Source organism: Cervus canadensis, chromosome 5, assembly GCF_019320065.1.
Source record: "Cervus canadensis isolate Bull #8, Minnesota chromosome 5, ASM1932006v1, whole genome shotgun sequence".
Taxonomy (NCBI): Eukaryota; Metazoa; Chordata; class Mammalia; order Artiodactyla; family Cervidae; genus Cervus; species Cervus canadensis.
Window position 1 is genome coordinate 74203422 of NC_057390.1, and position 25105 is coordinate 74228526.

Below are 25105 nucleotides of genomic sequence, written 5' to 3' on the forward strand. Positions count from 1 at the left end.
AACCTAGGTCCTGGTGGGCCCGGTGGCCTGGCCTGCATGGAGCAGTCAGGTCTGCAGAGGGCGCTCTGCGCCCCCCACCTGGTAGAGTCAGGTTTGGGGGACCACCAGGAGTTGGAGCCTGCGTCACTTTTGTGAAAGGATGCTCTTACCTTTCCTGGAAAGCCTTCCTTGAAAGCTGTTCTCAGCAAAGCTCCCGAGTCAAGCTCTGTGATGACAAGTGCAGGCCACAGTCCCCCATCTCAGATGACTCCCCACTGGGGGTTCCTGGAGTCTCCAGTGCCCCAGCCACCTGCCAGCATCTGGAACTCTCCCAGCCTGGGGGCTCTGATGCCCATGCTCGAGAGCCCGGGCTGTGTGCTCCAACAGAGCTGGGCGACCGGGCTGCCGGGTGTCCCTCGTCTGAATGCATCCAGACGCCCCACAGCCCATCAGGCATGGCAGCGTTTCCGTGTGTGCTGGGCGTACAGCCCTGGTCTGGGAGCAGAAGTGGGCATATCTGTGTTCATCCCTAATGCTCCCAAGGAGTTGAGGGGACAGGCCCAGCGTGTGGGGAGAGCACAGAGGAGTCCAGGACAAGGGGGGGACCCTGGGCTGTGGGGTGTGGCGTGGAGAGGGTGACTTCTCTGAGTGCCTGCATTGGCTTACACAGACCACAGTGACGGCGCCCATCCCCAGTCCTACAGCTGCTCCCTTAAATGGAAGCCTGGAGCCTCGGGAACAGAGACCACGCTGGATGTCCCCATGCGGAGTAAACACACAGCAAGAGCTTGATGAGTGGACGAGCCCTTAGCTGCAGCGGGAGTTCCAGGGAGAGGCCGAGAGGCAGTAGCAGTTACCCCCCAGCTCCACAGGAAGCCAAGTGACCAGGGGTGACTCTGATGGCCAAGGACCACCTTCTAACAGCCAGGAGGAGCCCCGGCCTGCCTCCCTGAGGTTCCGGTGTGCAGAGGGGTCCTGGCTGGCCCCAGGACCAGAAACCAGCCTTGCCATATCTGTTCTCCACCATCTGAGCACTGTGAGGACCGGCCTTGTCGAAGGCTGTTGCTAGTTCACAGGAGAATGACCCAGAGAAAAGGTGGCTCGTTGCCGGAAGAGGACCTAACAGCCGGCCAGACCGTGAGGTCACCCCACTAATGCACAGAAGCCCAGAATGGAGGTGTAGGTCACAGTCACCTGCAGGCCGAGTCCCTGAATCAAGTGTCTCTACCCAGACCGGTGACAGGGCCCTGAATCCACCACGATTGCATCCTTCCTTTGGGCCACTGGGACTTCGGGGGTTCTGCTCAGTGTTGATCAGGAGGCTTAGGGCGTGGGGCAGAGGGTCGGGAGGGAGGCACCTTCATCTGGCCCCAGAGGAGGGCCCACCGAGGAGCCAAGCCCTTGTGGGGACTTCTGTTGGGGTTGGGGGGCGGGACACAGCCCTGTCTGATTTACCTTTTCACTCAGGAAACCACCTGCTCCTCTCATTCCAGGTCTCCAAAAAGTACAGCGACATTGAGGAGTTTTACCAGAAACTCAGCAGTCGTTACCCAACGGCCAGCCTGCCCCCGCTCCCCAGGAAGGTCCTGTTTGTTGGGGAGGGCGACATCCGGGAGCGGAGGGCCCTGTTCGACGAGATTCTGCGCTGCGTCTCCAAGGATGCCGAGCTGGCAGGCAGCCCCGAGCTGCTGGAATTCTTAGGTACCTGAGGCCCTGTCCCAAATCCCTAGGGGCCCCTGGCCCAGAACGAGGCCTCGCTGCCCTGGCTTGGGGGGAGGGGGGCGGGGTGTGGTCCACAGCACCCTCTGCAGCCCAGAGACCTCGGCCAGGCTGCTGAGGCACGTGGGCTTCATTCACTGCCATGCGTGGGCCGGCGTCGTGGGTGGTGGGTGGTGGGTGGAAGGGGCCTGGGACCCAGCCCTGGAGGACTGACTGCCTGGGTGCTAGATGGAGCTCACCCAGGGGCCTTCTCTATAATCTGACCCCTCCCGTTTCCCTCCTGGCCAGCCCCTTCCAGAGCACCTACACACACACAAACACACACACACACACACACACACACACATAACACCCACCCACGTGCACATGCACACACACTTACGGGGAAGCAGGATCAGGTGGTCTGACTTTCCTAGCCTCTCTGTGCCTCGGTTTCCTTATCTCTAAAATGAAGGTACAATTAGGATCTCTCACATGAGATTTTTGCAATATTTAAATGAATTTATACTTGTCAAATGGCAACCCACTCCAGTATTCTTGCCGTAAAATTCCATGAACAGAGGAGCTTGGTGGGCTACAGTCCACGGGGTCGCAAAGAGTTGGATACGACTGAGCAACTGAGCATACCTGTAAAAATGATCTTTGTGTGATGCTTACCCCATAAAATTGAAGGTTCATGACATTTTGAAAGGGATTTTACATTTGTCTTAATAAAATAACAAAGCATAACGTAATACAACATAATCAATACCAGTTAGTTCCACATGTCATAGCAGTGTACACATTACATCCTGTGTTCCAGGCGCTCTGGGGCATGCTGATGGGTTCTTTACCCACAGAGTGATGTGTCTTAGAAGTTCACTGCTTTCAAAAATACGCTGTGCAGTAACTGGATAGAGTTAAACAAGCATTCTAAACCCACGCTTCTCAAACCATCGGTGGGGGAAGTGCTAACCATTTTTATTCCCGATCTGTCACAGACAAGCATTCCAAGGAAGTTTCTGGATGCTTGCTCCCCCTTTCTGTAGTTACCTCATTGTGGACACCCGCCGGTGGACCAAGCTTTGAGAAGTGTTTGTGTAAGCCAGTTGGTGGTGAAGCTGTCCCAGTTTGTTCTGGAATCTTCCACCTGCTCACTGGGCCTCATAGAGTTCATAGTCTAGACCCTCGGGGCAGGTCTCATCAGGGGTTGGCTAGGCAGAGCTCCCCAATGTGCCCCACTACGTGCACGTCGTTTCCGGAACTGTTCTGTGAGAACCAAGACACTGGCCGATCTCCTGCCATCAGCCCGTGGACTGTAGTCTGTAGTCCCGACGGGCCCCGGGCTGCAGAGGTTGAGGAACCGCTGTCTCTCTGAGGCTCCCACTTGTAACTGCTCCACCCCATGCTTTGCCGACCACCCCCCAACACTCACCCACACAGACCTGCTGTCCTAGTCCCAGGACACGGCAGGAGGCCTCCAGCCCTGGGTGCTGGTGCAGGAGCTCACGTGCCGGGAGGTGCCTCCTCGTCTCCCGGCGGTGGGTGTCAGGCACCCTTTCCATCTCCCTGCACAGGCACCAGGTCCCCTGGGGCCACGGATCTCAGTGGCAGAGATGTCTCGGTCCTGGACGCAGACAGCCAAGCAGGGGACGAGGATGCTTTGGACTTCTTCCAGCAGCAGGACCGCGTGGAAGATGAGGGTCTCCCCACACTGGGCCAGCAGGACGGGGATGCAGGGAAATCCTTGGAGGAGGAGGAGGAGGAGGAGGAGGCGGCCCTGGACCCTCTGGGCATCATGCGGTATGTCTCCCCTTCTGGGTGGGGCCCACCCCACTGTCTGGCTTGCTCTAGGCTCCTCCCTCTCTTCTGGGAGTTGGAGAAAACCCGTCTCCCTAGATCATCACCCCGAGGGGGCCCAGTACTCAGGGGGACCAGCTCTCTGTTCATCCTCGACATCTCCTGGGTCTTTGGGGCTGGGCCCAGGTATCGCCTGCCCCTCCCTGGTCACAGGGTGGCCCCCCAGCATTCTGCACTCAGGCTTAGCAAGCTGCCACCCCAACCCTGACACTTCAGCAGCCCAGGCATCCTGAACCCAGCCCAGGAGGCCTGGGTTCTCTGTCCAGCTCATCGTGGAGCCTGTGACTTGCTTCGCGTGGCCGGGGTCCCACTGCCCTGAAGGTAGAGCTGTTTACCTTGGCCCTGCCTTCCCAAGGTAAGGCTGGAGGGGACTGGTGACCCCTTAGGGGCTGAGAGTGCTGGAAGGAGGTAGAGTCAGCCCTGTGTAGACTGTGGTTCTCTCTACGCTCACGTGCGTGAACACACGTGCAGACGCACGTGCCCTGGAGAAGAGACAGCCAGCTGTGGTCTTGAAGGCCCCTCGGTGTCCTGATTCTGGCACCCTCATGTTCCATCTCCTTTGCTGGCCCTCTGACTGCCTTCTGCCAATCAGTGAGCTGTCCCTGGGTCCCCATGGTGAGCGCCCTGAGCTGGGGGAGGGGCTGCAGGCTAGATGAGACTGGAGAACCAGACATCTGGTCCCCAGGCCCCTCCAATGGGCACTGGCTGAGGTGGTGGGCAGGACCTCCCAACCAGAAGGAGATAGGGGAGCCAGACAGACTCAGCACCATCACCCCCCACCCCGCCCAGGCCCCTCACTTCTTGGCCCAAATGAGCAGGAAACAAGGTGGGAACTGTTGGTTTTGAGCACCTACCGCGCATCAGGGGTTGTACCGTGCCCTTTGTCTCCCAGGTCTCATTGACAGCCCGCCCCGCAAACAGCCGTTGTCACGTCACTTGACATATTAAAGAGACTGACGTCTGCAAGGGCCAGATGCCTTGCCCGTGGTCAGAGGGCTGGGGAACAATGGTGCTGGGGTACAAATGGCGCTTGGAATCCTGTCCGAGACCTCGGCGCCAACTGCCTGGGCTGGAGTCCTGGCAGTTTATCCCTCTCCTCCAGTTTTCTGCAGCGGAAGCAGAGGGCAGTGATGGCAACCAGTCTCTTGGGGCTCTTGTGTAGGGTAAGTGGCTTAGATGTCACAGCCCCGTCTTTCTGCCCCTCCACCTCCGCAGAGTCACACTGCAGACCCAGGCTGACATCTCTGCCCGTCTGGCAAGTCCTGTTCCAGAAAAAAATTAGAGCCAAAGAGAGATGAGGCAGAGGCAAGTTCAACTTCAACAGCATGAAAGTGCAGTCCAGAGAGCACTGCCCGCTGCCTGCAGGACTTCCTCTCCTGTGTGATGGTGAGGGTGGGCACATGGGGACTTGTGGTCACAGGGTCACCATGAGGCCAGCCTAGAGGGGCCAAGGAGCCAGACTTGAGAAAGATCCCAGGTGCTCAGGGAGATGGGAGACAAGAGCCGGAGGCCCTGCAGCTCCTTGGTGCCCAGGAGTCAGGCCCCTCCCAGCACCCCCATGCTGGCTTTGACCTGGGAGGGGGTCAGTGGCCCTGTGGGAGCAACTGTGAGGTCATGTTGGGAGAAGTTCGTCATCTGCCTTGGGCAGCCCAGGGGCCGTGTTGGGCTGTATTTGTTTGAACTCATTCTCTCTCGTTGTTCTGAGGAACCACACGTTACTCGCCGTCAGACTGAGATGGGCTTGCGTGGTTTGTGCCAGCCTTTGGCTGAAAGACGTGCTTAGCAAAGAGACTCCTTTTTTGGGTAGGAAAATGCTCTTTGGGGTTGGCAAGGGCTGCTTTAATTTCCTACTTTTACTTCAGTAGCAGATTGTCAGGGGAGGTGCTGACGGTCCAGGGACCCCCACTTTGGCCCCCCAGTGCCATCCCCAGCTCTGCACTCAGGGGCCTCCTTCCTGAATCCGAGGAGAGTTGAGCACCTGAAAGGAATCCCAGAGGCTTTTGACCTTCTGTCAGTCTTTTGTTAACCGATGTGACAATAGTCAGCGCTATTGCCTCCATTGGGAATAATAACAACTAACATTTTTGGAGAATGTATTAAGTGCCAGGAATTGATTAGCCTTTACATGGATAGATATTTTCTATTCTATTTTTTTTAAAAGGCCATGACTCACCACATTGCTTTCTGGATCCGTTGTGGATCTGGCTTGGGAAAATGGTGCCCTAGGAAGCTGGCCCTGGCATCAGGCCCATTCTGTGTATGAAGAGGCTGATGTTTGGGGTCTGGTGATTCATCCACATTCATCCAGCCCCAAATGGCAGAGTCGGGACTTGATGCCACCTCCGTGCCCTGGCCCTCAATCCAGTCTTCCAGCAGGGCCCTAGGATTATCCCCCCTTTCACAGATGGGAACATAGAGGGCAGAGCTGAGCAGGCGCTTGGCTAGAGCCTTAGATGTGGCAGAGCCCTGCCTTGAAGTCAGGTCACCCCTCGGCCTCTCCTGGGCCCCCCAGGTGGGCCTGTTAACCCTCTTGGTGCAATGCGGCCCACCCCACCCTGCGGTGAGGAACACTCTGATCTTTGCAGGAGTCGTATGCTCTGCGTGCTCATTTCTCCAGCCTGTGCCCTCCGTTCCTCTGTGGATGCAGCATCTCTGCTTTCCCAGCCACCCTGCCTTGACTGCCCATCTGGGCCAGGCTCTGGCACTCCGGGGAACAGCCGCGTTTCCAGGCGACAGGTGTTGGCCCTTCCTGCCATGGCCACTGTGGGGCGCTGTTGCTCCACCGCAGGGCTGCTGGGAGGGTGCGAGCCATGGGCACAAAGCCTGGTTTTCCTTTGTCTGTTAAACCTGGTTTTGATTAGGGAAAGAGGCGTTACTACACCATTAGGTAGTACCTTAAGATAGAAAAAAAACCCTCACCACCCAGCCACTCTCCTGTTTGCAGAGTTGTGTTTTTTTTGTGCATCCCTGTCCCAGTCTGATCCACATGACTGCAAACATAGCACACATGCCTTTTATACTCTGCTTTTTCCCTTAATGTCCTCACCATCGCTTTGCATGTGGAACATAGTTTTCATATTTAACTTTCTGTTTTAGAGATTTCACAGTTCTAAGAAAGGTGAAGTTCTCCCATAATAGTTCTGCCTTTGGCTGGAACTACTCTGCTAGGAACATTTTTAACTGTAACTCAAATAATACACAATTAGCGTAGAAAAATTAAAAGCACATTTAGAAACCCCTTTGTCATGAAGCTATATGCTTCTGGTTACATATGCTGTATTAACAAAATGGGATTGTGTTAATGTGCGCTATTCCATAATTTGCTTTTTTTTTCAGCTAGGTCTTTCCATACCAATAAATAGGCTTCTACCTTCCTAACGATGCTAGTGCATCAGACTGATGTGCTGTAAATGGCATTGGGGACACTGTGGTGTTTTCTGTAGGTTTTTGCAGTTACAGGCAATGATGAACTTGTTCGTGTATGGGGTGTTTATTCTGTTGAGCTTTCTCCCCAGCTGCCTGCCCCAGAGCAAGGTCCCAAAAGCTTCTCTGAGGGGTCTTGGTTGTGCCTCTCCAGTGAAGGGGTCTTTAGGGACTGAATTTCCCCTGTGTTGGGATGTCCTCTCTGCTTTTCCAAAGCCTACCATTCTGCAAGGCCCGCTGCCCCCTCCTCTTCCCCCAGTGCCCAGGGAGCTCCCTGCCAGGCCCCAGGTCCCTGAGGACCCTCAGCTTCCCGAGGGACAGGCTGGTTCCTGCATGAACACACTGTCCTGTGAGACTGGGCTTCCCACTCTCCGCTTAGAGGACGGGGAGCAAGCACCTAGGCCCTGGGCCATGGCCTCAAGTGGTGAGGCTGGACATTTCTTTGGGATGTGAATCGTGTGTTTTGTCCTAATTATTTATCCAAATGTTGTTTTATCTTTCATAAAATGACCATATGTGTTTTAGCATAAAAATGTCTTGCTTCCTATATTTGGATGAAGTTTCTGCTCTAGGATGATTGTGTGGTTTTGAAAGCTTCTGGCACCTTGCCAAGTACCTCCAGATCTACTAACCAAGGTTTATTCATCTGACCACCCTCCCCATCCCCAACTTTATTAGGGGCTTCCTTGGTGGCTCAGATGGTAAAGAATCTGTCTGCAGTGCAGGAGACCTGGGTTCAATCCCTAGGTCAGGAAGATCCCCTCAAAAAGAGAAATGGCAACCCATTCTAGTATTCTTGATTTCCGTGGACAGAGGAACCTGACGGGCTAGAGCCCATGGGGTTGCAAGAGTCAAACACGACTGAATGATCAACAACACCAGCTTTATTGAGATGAAGTTGCTCTATGGCATTGTGTAAGGTTAAGGGGTACAATGTTGATACATCTATGATGCGAAATGATCACCATACTAAGGTCAGCTGACACCTATCACCTCACCTATTAATACTATTTCCAAGATTTATAAGTGAGGCAGCCCCTAAGGACAGGAGCTTAGCCACTTCTCCTTGGAGGCCTCTTTCTAAATAGCGCATCTGTCACCCTTGGGCTTAGGGCCCTGTAGGGTTCCAGCCCCGCCTAGGATAGCAGAGCCCAGCTGGGAATTCTCCACCACCCTGGAGCTGATTAGAAGTGCAGATTCACAGGCCCCCCCTGGAACCTGGGTGGAGCCCCAGAACCTATGTTTTCACAAGCTCCTGATGTGCTCTGCAGGCAAATTCATGTCTGAGGGGCCCCCAAAACCGAGCCTAACAAAAGTCTTGGAGAAGCAGAGGGCATGCAGAGAGCAGCCTCGCCAGCCGCCAGGCTCTGCCACCCACAGAGGCTTCCAGGAGGCAGGCTCAGGGAGGCCTTCCTGTTGCTCTCAGCCCCCGAGTCTCCTTCTCTGGTCATCTGCTAGAGGTCTGTTCTTCCTGATCGCTGCTGGGGCTGTGGCCCGGGGCTGGTGGCGTCACACTGTACCTCCACAGACAGCACTTACCCTTGATCTGTCCTGGGACCAAACAGTGAGGGTGCAGGGGGCACAGTGGGCACCCTCGGCTCACCCTGGAGCCGTCACAGTGATTGCAGCAACAGCTGCCGTTGGGGTGACCACAGCACCCCCACCCCCGCCCAGGCATGCTGCACCAGCTGTGTTTCTCCATCCACAGCAGTGCAGAGTCTGGCCTGAATGAATACTGTCAGGGACAACACAGGAAACAGCGCCTTCCACTTCTTTCATTGAGTAGCAGACACTTTGGTGCAAGAGAAATCGCATACAGAACCCTGGTGGATAAATCACATGAAAGTAGAATTGGCCCAGGTTGGAACAGGAGTAGCGGGCTCTGGATCTCTGTCCCCTCAGCCTCGGCCCACCTCTCTTGGTGGCTGTGGGCAGTTTTACAGAAGGTCAGGGCCCCTGAGTGTGATTTGAAAGCCACTGCAGAAGCTGGAAAGCCTAGAGGGTGCGGTCACCCTAGAGGAGGGTTGGAGGCTGACCGTCCTAGGTTCAAGTTCCAGCCCTGTCACTTAGCAGCGGGGGGACACTGGGCGAGTTGCTGGACTTCCCAGAGCCTCCAGTTTCTCTCTTTGTAAATTAGAGGTAAAGTCCAGGCCTAGTGGCTGTAAGGATAAAATGGGATGGAATACAGGAAATTTCCTTTGTATGATATTATCATTATTTCAAGTTTCCTTTGCTCTGAAGAAGCCAGAAGCCCTTGGGTGTTTAAACAATTAAAATGAAAAAGGCAGCTTTTCCACTTCCTGTTGTTATGTAAATATCAGCCCTGGGAGTTGTGCTCACAAAGGCCTTCACCTCAGTATCTTTGTTGTTCAGTCGCCAAGTCGTGTCTGACTCTTTGTGAACTCATGGACGCCAGGCCTCCCTGTCCCTCACCATCTCCCAGAGATTTCCCAAGTTCATATCCATTGAATGAATGATGCCATCTAACCACCTCATCCTCTGTCGCCCTCTTCTCCTTCTGCCCTCAATCTTTCCCAGCATCAGGGTCTTTTCCAGTAAGTTGGCTCTTCACATCAGGTGGCCACAGTATTGGAACTTCAGCTTCAGCATCAGTCCTTCCAGTGGATATATAGGATTGATTTCCAGCATCTTTGTGGTTGCAATAGAGGAGCCTTCCCAAAATTGTGCAGTCTGGGGCACCATCCAGGCAGGAGCCTTGGCATCCCTGTCACCCCCGACTGAGCCCCCACCTGTGCCGGGTACCGACTTCACCCGGTCCATTTGCTCTCCATGGTGGGTGATGGGTGGGTATTCTCCACTGCAGGGACTGCCAGTGGTCCACTGGTCATACCAGCATCTGGAGTGTTGTTGGGGGTGTTTGAATGAACAAAGACTGCCCATATGAGAACCAGCAAAGGCCGTTTATTTAGGGTGGGCCATAGCAAGAGAGGGAGTCAGCCACCCATTTACAGAGACTCACAGGTGGGCGGGGGGAGGGAGAGATAACTGGTGGCAAAGGGAAGACTCAAGTCTGCCCTCCTGGAGGCTGTTGACATGGGGAAGCTGGAGGCCTAACCGGAAGTGTGGCGTCCTGTGCGGTTGGTTGGGCGAGCATACTTGGCTTTGTTGTGGGCCGACTAAGCGAGAAGCAGGGTAAAGACTAGGGAAAGAAAGGAAGAAAGTGAAGTCACTCAGTCATGTCCGACTCTGCGACCCCCATGGACTATAACCTACCAGGCTCTTCAGTCCATGGAATTTTCCAGGCAAGAGTACTGGAGTGGGTTGCCATTTCCTTCTCCAGGGGATCTTCCCGACCCAGGGATCGAATCTGGGTCTCCCACATTGCAGGCAGACACTTTATCGTCTGAGCCACCAGGGAAGCCCTGGGAAAGACTAGGGAAGCCGGCAGCTATTAATTACCTGGCCACTGGGGCCATGCACTACAGAGGTTGGAATGAGGCTTCCTGGGCCAGTTGCTGTGGGTTTAGGGGACTGAGTTCTGTTTTATATCTGGATACAGTCTCTTAGGGCCATTGTGGGGGTGACCAGCAAAGGGCCCTTTCTTTTGAGCGACGGGGTGGCAGAGCCAGGCCACCCTGGTTTCTTGGCGGTGCTGCTGCTGGGCTGGGTGAGGGGCAGTGTTTGACCCCTGTGCAGAGAGAGAGAAATGGCATCCCTCATGAACGAGAAGAGAGAGAGGTCTCTGAGGTCCTGGAGAGGCAGGCTGGGGCTGCTGAGAGGGTGACTCTGGGAAAACGGCAAATGATGGGTGTCCAGGGTAGCCAGCTTACTTCATCAGGCCCAGGGTGAAGCCTGCTGGGTTGAAACACAGTGTGAGTTAGACATCCTCCTGTGATCACAGGCCTCTGCTTTGCCCAGCAAGATGGCATCCGGGCTCCACTTTGCAGTTTCTGGAGCATTCCTTATTCCCACCAGACAGATAACGAAACATTCAGAGAGTAAAATGACCGGCCTGGGGTCGCACACAGGTTCTGAATTCTTTTCCAGGGGTCCTCTCTCAGGAACGATCAGAGCCGGTCCCCCCCCACCCCCGCCTCTCCTGGCCCTGATTTCCCCTCAGACCCTCCCCCTCCTCCTCCATGTACCTGTCATCCAGCTGTTGGGCACTTGGACGTGCCAAGCCCTTCCCACCTCAGTGTTTTCCCTTCCCACCTCAGTGTTTTCCCTTCCCACCTCAGTGTTTTCACAGGGCTCTTGCCCATCCCTCTGTCCACTGTGTCCCTGAACCCCTGTCCCAGCGAGGCCCGCATGGGTCCACAGCATCAATGCCTTTCCTCCGGGATTTTCACAACTCTTATGATCCAATCACTGTGGAAGCCCATTGCCCGGTGCTGCTGAGAATAACTGTCCCGGAATGAACTTCACATGTTCATTTATTGGAACGCTGAGAATTTTCTCTAATTGAAAAAAACAAACAAACAAACTGAATTTAAGATGAAAAGTGCCTTATTTTGAAGCAGGAAAGTTACATGCTTGGGAAAGAGGTCGATTTCCGTGCCTGGTTTAGCATCACCCTGACTTTGAAAGTTAACAGTCATGTTGTGTGTGAGCCTTAGAAGTGCCCGCCATCTTCTGTTTAGTCTTAAGAGATGCCTCTTGTCACTCGGTACTCACGGATCCTGGGGCTCTTGGTCCGCCCCCCCAGAGGTCTACCATGGGGGCAGGCGCTCCCGGGAACAGTGACACAAGCCCCCCGGGTGGCCGGAGGGGAGGATGCCCTCGTGTCAATCACTGTCACAGGGTCGCCTGAGCCCCATGGAGCAGGGCTGCTCCTCGGCCCGTCAGAGCTGTCAACCGCGGCACTTGTCGCCTCTCATTCAAGCTCAGGATGCGGCCTGGCTGGGACATCTGTCTTCGATCATGCACACACGGCAGGAAAGCTGACATCCGTCCGTGCGCGCACGCATGTACTGCAGCAGCACACTTCCACGTGCCTGCATCCGTCCAGGGACCGCCACCGCCCCCCTCCCGGCCCCGAACACCACCACCCCCCACAGCCCTCCCAGGTCGGGAGCTGCGGTTCTGTCCACTGCAGACCCCTCTGTTTGATGCTCAGCTGCCCCATCCCTGGTAACAGCGGTCTGATCTCCCTGCCTTCCTTTAGAGGAGAGAGAGGTCAGTGGGGGAAACCCTTTATGGCCAGCGACGGGCCCAGCAGAGCTGGGTGGTGTGTCCTGTGGACAGCTGGGTGGACGCAGGTGGAGCTGAGAGGGGAATGGAGGGCGCGCCGGGACCGTGGCCTGTGTGTGCAGCCTCAGTCTGCGCTCACACGACCTGTGAGCAAGGGGCAGGAACAGGCTTGGAGTTGGAGTGACACCTTATGTGAAATGCCCATCCTATCGTCGAATCGGAATCGAGCACCATCCTCACTTGTCCCTTCTACCCTCGGGTCACTTCGGCCGTCCGCGTTTACTGGCCGTTTGCCTGCTGACATTCTCCCTGCTTTTGTCTGCCCCATCTGGGGCCTGATCATTTCTCCCTAGACCAGGAGCAGAGCTTCCACGGGGGACCCGACCGTGCCTGAGTCATACCTGCTGCAGCCTCTCCCAGATTGAGGGCCTTTCTGCCTGTCAGTCTTCTGCCCTTAGCCCCCGAGATCTCTGCTCACCCCTCCGCCACCTCCTCTCAGAAGCCCTCGGGCCAGGTGGACTCCTTCCTTTGGGCTCCGGCTGTCCCGTTGCCCCGTGTGGTGATGACAGGTATGTGTCTGTGACTCTGCTTGGCTCTGAGCTTCCAAGGACAGTGCCAGGTCTCCCTTGTCTCTGCGCTCTCATCACCCGGCACAGGGTCTTGCCCTTGGGAGGCACTTACTGAGCACTGGGCCATGGAACGCACTCGGAGTGAAAGGATGAGCTCCCTGCAGAAGGGCAAGGGGCTGCTGGAGAGACCAGCTGGGGTGCCTGAGAGGAGGAGCCATGGAACAGAGGGTCTCTGTCTGCTGGCATCCCCTCTCTCTTCCCTCCCATTCCCCCCCGCCTTGGGGGAGGAGGTAGAAATTAGTCTGAATTAGAGATGTACTGTCACCTTGTCCATCCACCTATCTGTTTGTCTGTCTGTCCATCCTTCCGCCACCCCTCCATTCATCCATCCCTTCATCTAATATTTATTGAGCATCTCCTCTGTACCAGGCACACTATTGAGCACCTAGAGACTGAATCTGGGGCCAGCCAGGACAGGACAGGACCCCAGGGCTTTCAGCCGTCAGAGCTCCACATCTCTTCTTGTTCTTTGTCTCCTCCGGGGTCAGCCGGTCGGGGTGGAATGGGGTGGGGCTCAGATGGTGCCTGAAAGAGCAGCCCCGTGCGCCGTTAGAGTCGCCTTATTTCAATTCAAGACAACAGAAGATTAAAAAATGTCTCCAGGGAGAAAAACAGGAACATTCATCCAATTTGAGAGGAAAACTTACGTAGTGGGAAGGCCAGGCCTCATTTGTGCTCGCCGAACCAGAAGTGGGTGCAGGAAGGGAAGTCATCGCCATCTCTGTGCAGCTTCTCCCGCGATAATCAATCATGTCTGTTTACTCTCTTCCTTTGTTCTTCAGACCCTCCTGCCTCTCTCTGCTCCCTCTGGTTTCTGGTCACTGGGAAGCTCCCAGCCTTTCCCCCGGGGGCCTGTCTGCTGGGGAAGCTGCAAACGTGAGGTCTCAGAGCTGGTGGTTGGGAGTGAGATGGACCTGCGGATGGTGGCTGTAGAGTGGCCAGGCCTGACCCTGCTTCCTTGGGGGCTGCACCCCAGCTGGGGGGATGCTAGGGGATCTCCGCGCTTCACTGCTGCAACCCCTGCTGAATCCAGGAGTAGGGCCAAGAAAAGGGCGGCTGAGATGGGTAATTGAGGGTCAGCCATGGGGCAAAGCCTGGTCCAGTGGCTCCCGAATACAGCTGGTCACTAGAGCCCACAGGGACACAAGCAGGGCCCAGGGCCTGCCGCTGGGGTTTCTGGCTCAGTGGGTCTCAGCTGGCTGTGACCGCCTCCGGCTGGCCTGCCCTAAAGACCAAGGCCTCCCTGGTGCCCACTTCTCAGGGGTCATTAGTGCTGCCCTGGCTCCGCCTGGTCTGTGAAACAGAAGGGGAAAGCATCCCAGGACGCGTAGGATACCCTGACTCCTTAAGGTGTGTGAGGAAGTGGAGGTGAGGTTTCTGGAGGAGCCCAGGCCCCTTTCACCTCACTGAGCATCACGGGCAGGGCCGGGGGCTGGCCTCGCGGCAGAGGCATGGCCCTGGTGGCCTGGGGCTGGAGCCTGTCTGCCTTGTGCCTGGGATGAAGAAAGAGCAGGGACTGAGTGTGGCTGGTGAGTCTCTGGCCCTACCTGCTGTGTGGCCTTCAGCAGACACCCAGCTTCTGTGAACCACTGTTTCTTCATCTTCCCACAGAGACCTTCCCAGTGGGATCTCAGCCCTGAGTGTGGAGGTGTGTGGGTCCTGCGGTTTCAAGCAGGTACACTCCACCACGTTTTCCAGCTTCTCCCTGTCTCTGCCAGGACCCCAAAACTCTCCCAGACATCTAAATCCAGACCATGGGAACGGCCGCCTCTGAATGCCCTGCCTTCCAGCACCCAGGGCTGCCCCGCTGCTATTTTTATCTGCTGCTGGTTAATCTGTGCCCTTGTTTACGGTGGTATCAGCACAGTTTAAATGCGTAGTTATCTCCAGCATGAGCTCAGATGGTGACCTCGGTCCTGTGGAACTGCCTTGCTGGCAGATTGGCCCACGGAAATCCCACTTCCAGTTAAAAGCTTATTTCTGTTGTTTGTAGGAACCTTAAAATGGCTAATTTAGGCATCACCAACAGGGACTGGATCACCTTGTTAAAATAAAACCAAGTTTGTTTATTTACTGGCGGAGTAACTTCCAGTGACGTGTGTAGGTCTGCAGCCTTTGGGTCCCTGGAGGTTGACATGCCCACCCGATCAGGAAGTAAAGCCCTCCGAGGGCCCAGAAACATCCCTCGAGTCCCCTCTGGGTTTCCTGCAGCAGTGTCCAGCCCAGAGCAGGACCTTGGCCAGCTAATGAATGAGACATAAAGGGGCCTGAGGGGCGCAGAGCCGATTGGGGTTCTGAGTAGCCAGAGGGTTTCCTGAAGGAGCGGGGGCGGTGTTGCTCAGTGGGACTGAAATGTTTTCTCGAATGATGGAGGTTCCACCAAAGAGGTGGATTTGTGCGCGGGAAACGGAGCACTGACCTAGGCCGCCTTCTGTTCTCCTCTGGGCCCAGGCCCTAAGGTTGGTAGCCTCATGTGTACTAAGCCCCATGTCAGAGCGTCTGTGCAGTGACTCTGAGTCTGGCCCCAGGGAGTGCCGAGGTTGGGCGCCCCGCACGGAGGCCATGTCCTTTGACCTGTGACCCGTCCTGCGGGCCCTTCCGGGCTGGGAGTTGTCTGCAGCGGTTGTACAGTCCAGACCCCCACCTGATCTCTGCATGCATCTCCACAGCGGCCGTTCCCTGGGCACAGGGCTATGCTGCTTCCATAGCAGTGTCTCACCCTCTCATTGTCAGGTTCTTGGCAAGGTCCTTCTTGACACAAATGCCAGCCTGCCCCTCGCCTGTGTGGGTCTGACCAGGGTGCCCCTGGGACAGCAGGGCTCTCGTGAGAGGTCCCAACCTCGAGTTCTGTCTGTGATTCTCCAGCTCCAAGAAGCCCAAGAAACGTCCCGCAGTGGCCGTGAAGCCCAAAGCCGCACCCCGGCTCACCATCTTTGATGAGGAGGTCGACCCTGACGAGGGGCTCTTCGGCTCGGGCGGGAAGCCCTCTCCCCGGGGCCACGCAGAGGACTCATCCCCCGGGGACCGTAAGTAGAGCCCAGGGTGTCCCTTAGCTCTCAGGGTCTCCCGGGTGACCCACCAACCTCTGTGAGGGGCATCAGGCCCACCACACACGAGCAGGATGCCAGTCTTGACATGATATGGACTCGCCCGGTGGGGATTTTCTGCTGGAGAAATCTAGTTTTGCACCTTTTGTACCCACAGCCCAGAACATTCTGGGGCTGTTATGTTTTATGCTAGTCATCCCTTGGAAGCAAAGGGTAGTTTTCTTTGTTGCTTTGAAAAGTGTGGGTTGTGACTGGTGTAGAAGTATCTTTGTTACCTCCACAGCCAGATGTGGGCACCAGATAGAGAGGGGGTGCTGGGGCTCTGCGTGGCTTGGATTGTAACAGGAGACTCGACTCCATGTCCCCTGCAGAGACCCCACGAGAGGGCCCAGTGTGGGAGTTGGAGCTGGGAAGCCCTGGCACTTCTGCACTCACCCCTGGGTCTGACCTCTCCCCACAACTCCCAGGTCTGTTTCCAGGGCAGGGGATTGATGTCACCCATTAATTCAGTGGGCACCGGGCACCCGCTGAGGGACAGGCTCTGTGCGGGGGCCCGAGAACGCCTGGAAGAGGGAGACGCAGTCCCAGCCTCGGGGTCTCTCATGGGATAGACAGGACATCTCCTGACCATCATAGGGTGGCCTGGGTCTGTAACAGGTCCGAGCAGAATGCCAGTGCCTGTGGGGACCCCCAGGCTGAGGGGCTTCTTGAGTAAGGGGTGAATAGAGGAACTGGATCCCAAGGGGTCAGCGGAGTTTTCCACGGCTGCTGACAAAGCCGATTCCAGGCAAAGAGGCTGCAGTCGCCTGTCACAAAGGGCAGCATTGAGCATTGAGACTGGGAGGGGGTGGGGAGCAGACCTCGACTTCCAGAACTGGTGGTTGGCACTCAGTGAGTGCTTGTAGGAAGATGGGGCCAAGCCATGGGGGCTGAGCTAAGAGTGGAGGGGTGCTTGGGGAGCCTGGGGCAGTGAGGTGAAGAGTCAGGTTCTTCCTCAAAGCAGTGGGGAGGCCATGAGGACTTGAAACCAGGGAGGTGCCTCCACGTGGCTTTTGGCCCAGCATGCAGGGAGGTGGGGTCGGGGCTAGGCACACAGGTGTGCCAGGCCCCGCAAGTGCCTGGTTCTTCTACACTCTGCCTTGCAGACCGAAGGGACAGCCTTACTCCCTTTCTCTTGGCTGGGCCAGGAGGTTGGGCCAGACAGTCTCCACCCTGCACCCCCCAGGCAGCTGAAGACAGGCTAGCACGTCCTCTGACCACTCTGCTGCTCCCTTCTCTGCAGCCCTGAAGCTGTTTGACGATCCTGACCTCGGTGGAGCTGTCCCCCTGGGTGACCCCTTACTGCTGCCAGCTGCCCCCCAGAGTGGAGGAGCCACACCCCGTGAAGGCCACAGGGAGGCCTCCGAGGAGCTGTTCAGGTACCACTTGTCTCCAGTGACGCTTTCCGAGGTCGGGGTGTGTACCACGGAACCGGGAACTCTTCCCCGGGTGGTACCACTTCAGCATCCTTGGGCTCCGAGGGAGGGAGTCCTGACCCATCAAAGGTGGGAGCCCAGGACTTCCCTGGTGGCCCAGTGGCTAAGACTCCAAGCTCCCAATGCAAGGGATCCAGGTTTTTTCCCTGGTTAGGGAACTAGATCTCAGATGCTGCAACTAAGACCTGATGCAGCTAAATAAATAAATTATTTTTTTAAAAAAGGTGGGAGCCTGTGGGTGAGAGCTGATTGATCGGGAGGCAGTGAAGGGGATTCAGTGGAAAGGCTGGAGGGAGGAGTCAGGGGAGTGTTAGCCGCTCAGCAAGTTCTAGAAAGAACTTCATTTATGCAAGCAGTTTATATAAAAAGTAATTATGTAATTCCAAGAGTAAGTATAACTGGCATAAATAGGTTTGAAAACAAATAAAAGTGACTCATGGTAGCATACCGCTCACCCGGAGGAAGCAAAGTCCCAATGTTCTGGACAGCAGCAGGGGCCCGTCGGCAGATTTTACAGCGGGGAAGTGTTCGTCGCTCAGTTGTGTCCAACTCTTTGCGACCCCATGGACTGTAGCCTGCCAGGCTCCTCTGTCCATGGGATTCTCCAGGCAGGAATACTGGAGTGGGTTGCCGTTTCCTTCTCCAGGGGATCTTACAGAAGGGAGAACGAGACTTAATCTGTTACATGGAGGTTGATTGACAGAATGTGCAAGACTGATAGCCACAGGATGCATGCTTGCCTCAGACAGTTTGCCGGGCTCTTTACGTGTTATCCTGTTTAATCCTCATAAGAGCATCCTCTTCCCATCCCCACCCCCCACGTAGGTGCTGTTATCTCCTTTTTACAGAAAGTGGAGGGTGGGAGAGGTAACTGGCCCAAGGCCATAGGTCCCAAGTGACAGGAAGGGGACCCGGGTCAGCCTGCCTGTGTCCAGTCCTCCCACCTTGCCGGGACCCTGAGCGCTCGGAGGAGGAGAGGCTGGCAGACCGCCTCCCACCTCGGGCCCTGCAGGCTCTCCCTGGGCTTGTGGGGCTGCCTTCTCAGCACCCTCGGCACCGTGCGTCTCTGCCTCCCATCGTCACATCATCCACGTGCCCGGGATGCAGACTGAGCCTGGCAATTACAGGACGCCGAGCTATCTCTTTCCAGGAACTGTTACGTGGCGCCGGCCTAAGGTCCCGGGAGACTGTCATCCACACCCTCGTTAGCAGCCATGGGCTGTTAGCCCCATGAGTGCCCGCCGGGCCTGAGTCACTGCGACGGCTCCTTGTCATTACACGTCCCCGAGGTCCCTGGCAGCTGTTCATTCTCATCCTTGCGTCCTCGCCACTGACGCCGCAGCAGTCCTCCCTGGAAGAAGCTGGGATTGTTGTCCTGCATTTCGGGTGACTCAGAGGCCCAGGGAAGGTCAGCCCCAGGAGCCTCTGCTGTCCTGAGGATGCAGCCTGTCCTAGAGGGGTGGAGCCAGTGGGACCTTTGGGCCCCATTTGTATCAATATTAAATCCATTACACATACATCCCAGTGTGACCTCAGCACACAGACACAAACAGACACATACCCCAGTGCGACCTCAGCACACAGACACACACACACAGACACACATACATCCCAGTGTGACCTCAGCGTTCACACACACACATACGCACTCACATACCACTGTGCGACCTCAGCATACAAACACACAGACACATATACATGCCAATGTAACCTCAGCACAAACACACAGACATACATACCACAGTGCAACCTCAGCACACAGACACATGCACACAGATACACACACACATCCCAGTGTGACCTCAGCACACAGACACACACACAGAGACACACATCCCAGTGTGACCTCAGCGTGCACACACACACATACACACATTCCTCAGTGCAACCTCAGCACACAGACACACACACACAGACACACATACATCCCAGTGTGACCTCAGCGTGCACACACACACGTATGCACACACATATCACAGTGCAACCTCAGCACACAGACACACACAGACACATATACATGCCAGTGTAACCTCAGCACAAACACACAGACACACATACCACAGTGCAACCTCAGCACACAGACACACGCACACATCCCAGTGTGACCTCAACGTGCGTGCACACACACACTCACACATACCCCAGTGCGAGCTCGGCCTGCACAAACACACACACACACAGACATACCACAATACGATCTCAGCACACAGATACACACACACTTTCAGACCCTCATTCTGCAGAACGCTGGGTTGGGGGTGTTGAAAGGTATCACCTGCAAAGGCTTTCTGTGGCCAGAGGGCTGGGGCAACACCAGGGTTAACCAGGACCTTCTTGCACCTGTACTGTGTGGGCACACGTGGCTCGAGGGGAAGACCATGTGGCATTTCACGGTCCAGTTGGTCCCCGGGACCCTCTCGTGGGTAACGCCTCCTACATCCCCCAGGCCACTCTGGGAGTCACTGCTTTAGAGAATGTGAGTCCCGTGGCCCTGCCTTCACTCCGTCAGACATCTGGTGAAGAAAGAATTACCCTCTTGAGAGCAGGAACCATATTTTGTTTTTCTTTGTGTGCGTCCTGGGACTCTCCAGGTGGTGATCAGGTGTCTTTATGATGAACTTTCTCATATTCTTTCATCCTCCAATGCTTTCTTCCTCACCCATTTATTCCACAGCTGGCGTAAGCCCTCCCGAGCAGCATTGGCAGGCGGCGGGGCGGGGGAGGAGGGGTGCATTTGAACAGGGTTTGGAGCCGAGACGCCCCCATTCCTTCTTGCCATGGGGCCCCAGCTTTGGTCTTCAGTCGAGCTCTGTCCTCTGCAGGGACCTGGGGAGGAGGAGTGGGCCAGGGGTCTTCAGACCTCTCTCCAGCCCCTCCATGGTTGGCCTCACGCCTTCAGGGCCTGGAAGAGAGGGGAGCTGAACCTTGCATCAGTGGGAGCTGTTTCTAGCCATGACTCAGGGAACCCAGGCTTCCCTGGTGGCTCAGTGGTAAAGAAACTTCCTGCAGTGAGGGAGACCTGGGTTCGATCCTTGGGTCGGGAAGATCCCCTGGAGAAGGAAATGACAACCCACTCCAGTATTCTTGCCCGGGAAATCCCATGGACAGAGGAGCCTGGTGGGTTACAGTCCATGGGGTCGCAAAGAGTTGGACACGACTGAGCGATGAACACTTTCACTTTCAGGGAGCCCAGTTGGAAATGGGGTGCTGGGTGAGGGGTGCTGGGCGGCCACCTAGATCCTCAGGGCAGCTGCCCCACATCCTAACCCAGTGAATCCAGCTTCTGGTTAGCTCTAGAGCATCACTGCTATGCCCAGCAGTGTAAATCCTGAAATCTGATGCAAGCTTTTAGCTGCCATTCTGTTTCCCTGTTGGAAGGTAGTTCAGCCCCTCAGAACTTTTCCTGGGCACCCAGCCTCCAGTGGAGGATGTGGGATGAGCCAACACCTGTCCAGGGGATCTTGAGGAAGGGCAGCCGCTTGGAGGGAGCCCGGACAGCTGAGCTGACCTCGCCAGGAGCAGCCTGTCTCCCAGTAATGCCTTCAGGGATTGCCTGGAAGTCACTCCTTCAAGGCCTAGCTTGGGCCGGTCGCTCTGGGTCTGGGGGACCCCTTTTTGCTCACTTCTCTGCCCTGCATAGGAAGTTCTGCACTCTCCTGGTGGGTCTGTGACCCATCACAGGAGGTTGACCCGGGAAGCGGGCAGGTGACAGCTTCTTTAGTAGCTGGTACCTGGCAGGCAGCCCCTCCCAGGAAGGGCACCTCCGCCCTTGTGCAGGCCTCTGCCAGGTCCTGTGTTGCCAGGAGTTGTTTAGACCAGAGGACCCGCCCCTCTGCTCCTGCCTTTACTCAGCCCAGCCGGTGTCTGAGCTGGATCCGGTTCACTGATGGGGAGATGAAGGGCCAGGCTGGGGGGAGTGGCAGGATGAGGAAGGGAACTGCACTCTGCCTGCTGGACTGTGTGTCTTGCACCTGGAATTCCAGCCCCGTGGGGGTGATGCCGCTTGTTCCCATTTGGCGGATGGGGAACCAAAGCCTGGACAGGCCATGTGGCCTGTGTGAGGCCCCCTGGTCTTCTGCCTCCAGCAGCAGTGGCCTCCCCACCCCGTCCCCAGCTGGCTGTGGGCCCCCGGCCGGGCCCTTCATCTTTCTGTGCCCCTAGTTTTCACATCTGCAAAGTGGAGCTAATATCTGCTACCAGACAGTGTCTTGTATTGTTGTTCAATTGCTGAGTCGTATTTGATTCTTTGCCGCCCTTGTGGACTGCAGCATGGCCGGCTCCCCGTCCTTCACCGTCTCCCAGAGTTTGCTCAGATTCCCGTCCGTTGAGTCATCTAACCATTGATGCTGTTGGTGCTGTCTGACCATCTCATCCTCTGCTGCTCTCTTCTCCTTTTGCCTTCAGTCTTTCCCAGCATCAGGGTCTTTGATTACTAGATGAATTAATGGATGGGAGATGGCTGTGATGTGTGGGTACTCAGCACCGCGTTGATTGGGTGGGGGGTGGGTTGGACAGGTCTCCAGGTGTGAGAGAGGCGCTCCCTTGGACAAGTGCAGAGCAGGGTGCCTTTCTTTCCTGCCATTCAGGACTTGGGCTGATCCCGTGTGACCGTCACCCTGCCTCGGCCTTCAGTCCCACCCACCGATGGGCTGTCCGGTCCAGGGCGTGGCCAGCTCCAGCCCTCTGGGGAGCCCTGTCCAGCGCAGAGGTGGCCCACCGGGCGACACTGTGAGCCGGCAGACCCCAGCCCATCACTGCTCAGAGCCCCTCATTCATTCTTTCTCTGGCCGAACAGGGGTCTGGATGGGAGCTCAGCTCCTGACGTCAGCCCTACTGGTTCCAACCCGGGGCCCGTCACACGCTGTCACCTCAGGCAGGTGGCTCAGCCTCCTGGAACTTGAGCATCCACCTCTGCGGGGCGAAGATGGGGGTGAACGTCCCCAGGGGTCGTCAGGGAAGGAAACAAGCTCCTTGGCCCAGAGCAGGAGCTCCATATGTGGCAGCTGTTAACTTCTTGAGGTGCTGAAGGAAAAGGAAGCCAGCTTGTCTAGGGTGGGGGTCCCCCGAGAAGCCATTCTACAGAGGATGCTGAGAGGCCAGCTCTCCTCACCCTGGGCTGTGGGGCTGCACGGAAGGAGAGGGCTGCCCTTCTGTTCCTCCCCAGGGGCAGGGTGGGCGGGAGGGCCAGGCTGGGGGGTGGTGTATGGCAGGAGGCAGGGGGCACCGTGCCCTGCAAGGACTGCCTGCCTTGGCTGGGGAACCTTGTCCCTGTTGCAGCACACTCTGCCCAGGGACTTCTCCCTCTGCTTCTCTAGAGTCGAAGAGGACTTGGACCAGATTCTGAACCTGGGGGCTGAGCCCAAACCCCAGCCCAAGCCCTGGCCCAAGCCCAAGCCTCCAGTGGCCGCCAAGCCAGCATTGCCCAGAAAGCCGGCCGTGCCTCCCAGAGCGGGTTCACCTGAGGCTGCGGCCACGCAGCAGCAGAAGCAGCAGCAGCAGATCCAAGCCATGGATGAGATGGACATCTTGCAGTATATCCGGGACCATGACGCGCCTGGCCAGGCTGCCCCCAGCCTCTTCTGACCACCCCCCAGCCCCCAGACTGTGCCCAGACCAGCAGACCCTCTCCCATGGAGGGGTGCCTGGTGAGGGGCGGGCTTTGCCCTGCAGGGCTGGAACTGATCTATTCCCAAGGGAGGGAGGGTGGAAGCCCGGGTCAGAGGACCCCTATACTGCCTTCTTCCTTGTTCTCAGGGCTTGCGGGGTCATGGAACCCTGCACAATGCAGAGAGCAAGGTCACCAGAGGAACACTGGAGCCTCAGTTGTCTCAGCCGCGTGGATGGGAGGGGGTGACACGTGGGGAGGCTTGTTCACCAGGAGCCCAAGCCCCCAGGATGTCATGGGACTGTGGTGGAGGGGCAGGGAGGCCCTGCTTAGGGCAGGGAAACTTTTCTACCACTCGTGCCCACTGAGTCTGGCAGCCCCAGCACAGGAAGGGAGGCCTGGCCAACTTGGGGTTGGGGTGGGAGTCCGCAAACCAAGGCACTTTCCGGTCAGCAGGGCCCCTGGAGGCCTGCGTGCACTTGGGAGGGCCCCCAGGAGAAGGATACTGAGTGGGGCCTGGAAGGGCCTGGCTGGGATGGCTGGCCCTGAGCCATCTCTGCATACCAGTGGGCTGAGCAGGGTGCCAAAGCTCAAGGGAGATGTCAAGCCCGGCCCTGCCCCTGGAGTGTGGGCGGCCTGACAAAGCTCTCCGTCTCCTCCCCCTTCCTTTCCTAAGGAAGGCCTGGCCAGACCACAGCCTTCTTGGGCCTCCGGCCATAGGACCAGTGTCCGCCATCGCGGCTTCGAGCAGAGTGGGCCCCACGTCCTCCAGGTAGACCTGAGGCCCAGTTGCCCCTCCCTTTCACGGCAGGCAGGCCTGGGCTGGCAGCTCTCGGGCTGCTCTTGAAGGCTCCCTCTGTCCGGCGGTGGATTTGTCTGTCGGGCCTCCCCCCCGCCCGTCCTTGGGGTCTGGACTTATTCACCGGCCTTCCGCCCATGGGAGCCCCCTTCCCAGAAGCAGGTTCTGCTGGGCCCAGCAGAACCAGTCAGTGCCTTAGACTTCTCCCCGAGCCCCACGCCCCAGCATAGGGGTCAGAGTGTGCTGCGGCGCTCAGGAAATTCTCCGTGAATGAGTGATGTGGCGCTCAGGAAATTCTCCGTGAATGAGTGATGTTTAATGGAGGAAAGAATGCCTTTTTTGATATATTCTTCACATTCAGAGTTAGTTTTTAACGAAACACGGGGTTTTAAGGAAATGCAACCATTATTGTCCCTGGGGTTGTGCTGCTTGACAAGAGGATTAGAAGGTGGGGTTTGGGGCTAGGACCCCAGGCCCTTCCTGATCTGTACCAACACCAACCCTGAGGGTGTCCCCCCATCGACCAGGGCTGGTGTCAGAGTCTGTAGCACCCACCGCCCTGTGCCAGGACCCACAGACAGGTGGGAGCACTCAGTCTGTCCTGCGGCTCATGCACCCTCGTGAAAAGTCCGTCGGCTCCCCCCACCTGGGCCAGAGTGAGAAGAAACAGGTGGCTCTGGGGTCCCCCTCTCCCCGCCTTACCTTGCCCCGAGGGCGCTCTCCCCGAGGACCCCCAGCACATGCTACCCCTCTTTCCTCTCACCGCCAGGCCTTCACACCCCCATCCCTCAGGCACAGGTGGACGCCCCCACCCTGCCCTGGGGTGTGCACCTGTCTGACTGCAGGAGGGCCCCCGAAGGAAGCCACAGTGGTGGATGAGGGGCCACCTCGGGCTCTTTCCCCTCCATGTTCTCTCCTCTGGACCGGTCCCTCCCTGGCCCCCTCCCCTCCACCGCGCCCCCCGCCCCCCCACATGTGACATAGGAACAGAGGGTGTTGCTGGCAGGAACCCGGTGCAGGGAGTGCTGGTCCTCCAGTGGGGGTCACAGGCAGAACCCACCACTCTGGGGAGGCTTCGTCCACTGTGAGCCTGGCCTCCTCGCAGGTGGCCGGCCCCTGGGACCGCCCCCCTCAGCAGAGATGCGAGCCTCCGGATACGGATGCGCTGTGACCCACCAGCCAACCCAAGACCCGGTCATCCAATAAAAAGTCTGTGTTGGGGCTCATCCCGTGCTTGTTGGTGGCGATCTTTTCTGTGCCCGGGCTGACGGAGAGCCACGTGGGGGCTGTCGTTACAACAGTGGGCTCAACAAGGGGAGCTGCCCCAGAAGCACCTGAGGATTGTTGAGGCTTCCGGGCTGCTGCTGGATAGGGAGGGGGCAGGCAGAGTGAGGATTCCCATGTATAAACGTAGGCAGAGGGGCCAGAGCCCCAGGCCC

At 57.0% G+C, this 25105-nt stretch overlaps 1 protein-coding gene across 3 annotated transcripts in view; it reads left to right on the plus strand.

Moving 5' to 3' along the window:
- The window catches only part of HS1BP3 (HCLS1 binding protein 3), a 47069-nt gene extending 22177 nt beyond the window's left edge, over window positions 1-24892 (plus strand). For all 3 annotated transcript variants that reach the window (XM_043469286.1, XM_043469288.1, XM_043469285.1), the window contains exons 3-7: window positions 1473-1680; window positions 3255-3480; window positions 15606-15766; window positions 17070-17205; window positions 22578-24892. In XM_043469286.1, coding sequence (XP_043325221.1) covers window positions 1473-1680; window positions 3255-3480; window positions 15606-15766; window positions 17070-17205; window positions 22578-22845 — 999 coding nt within the window. In that variant the 3' untranslated portion in view covers window positions 22846-24892. The remainder of the gene's footprint in view (window positions 1-1472; window positions 1681-3254; window positions 3481-15605; window positions 15767-17069; window positions 17206-22577) is intronic.
- Window positions 24893-25105: the final 213 nt, after the last annotated feature.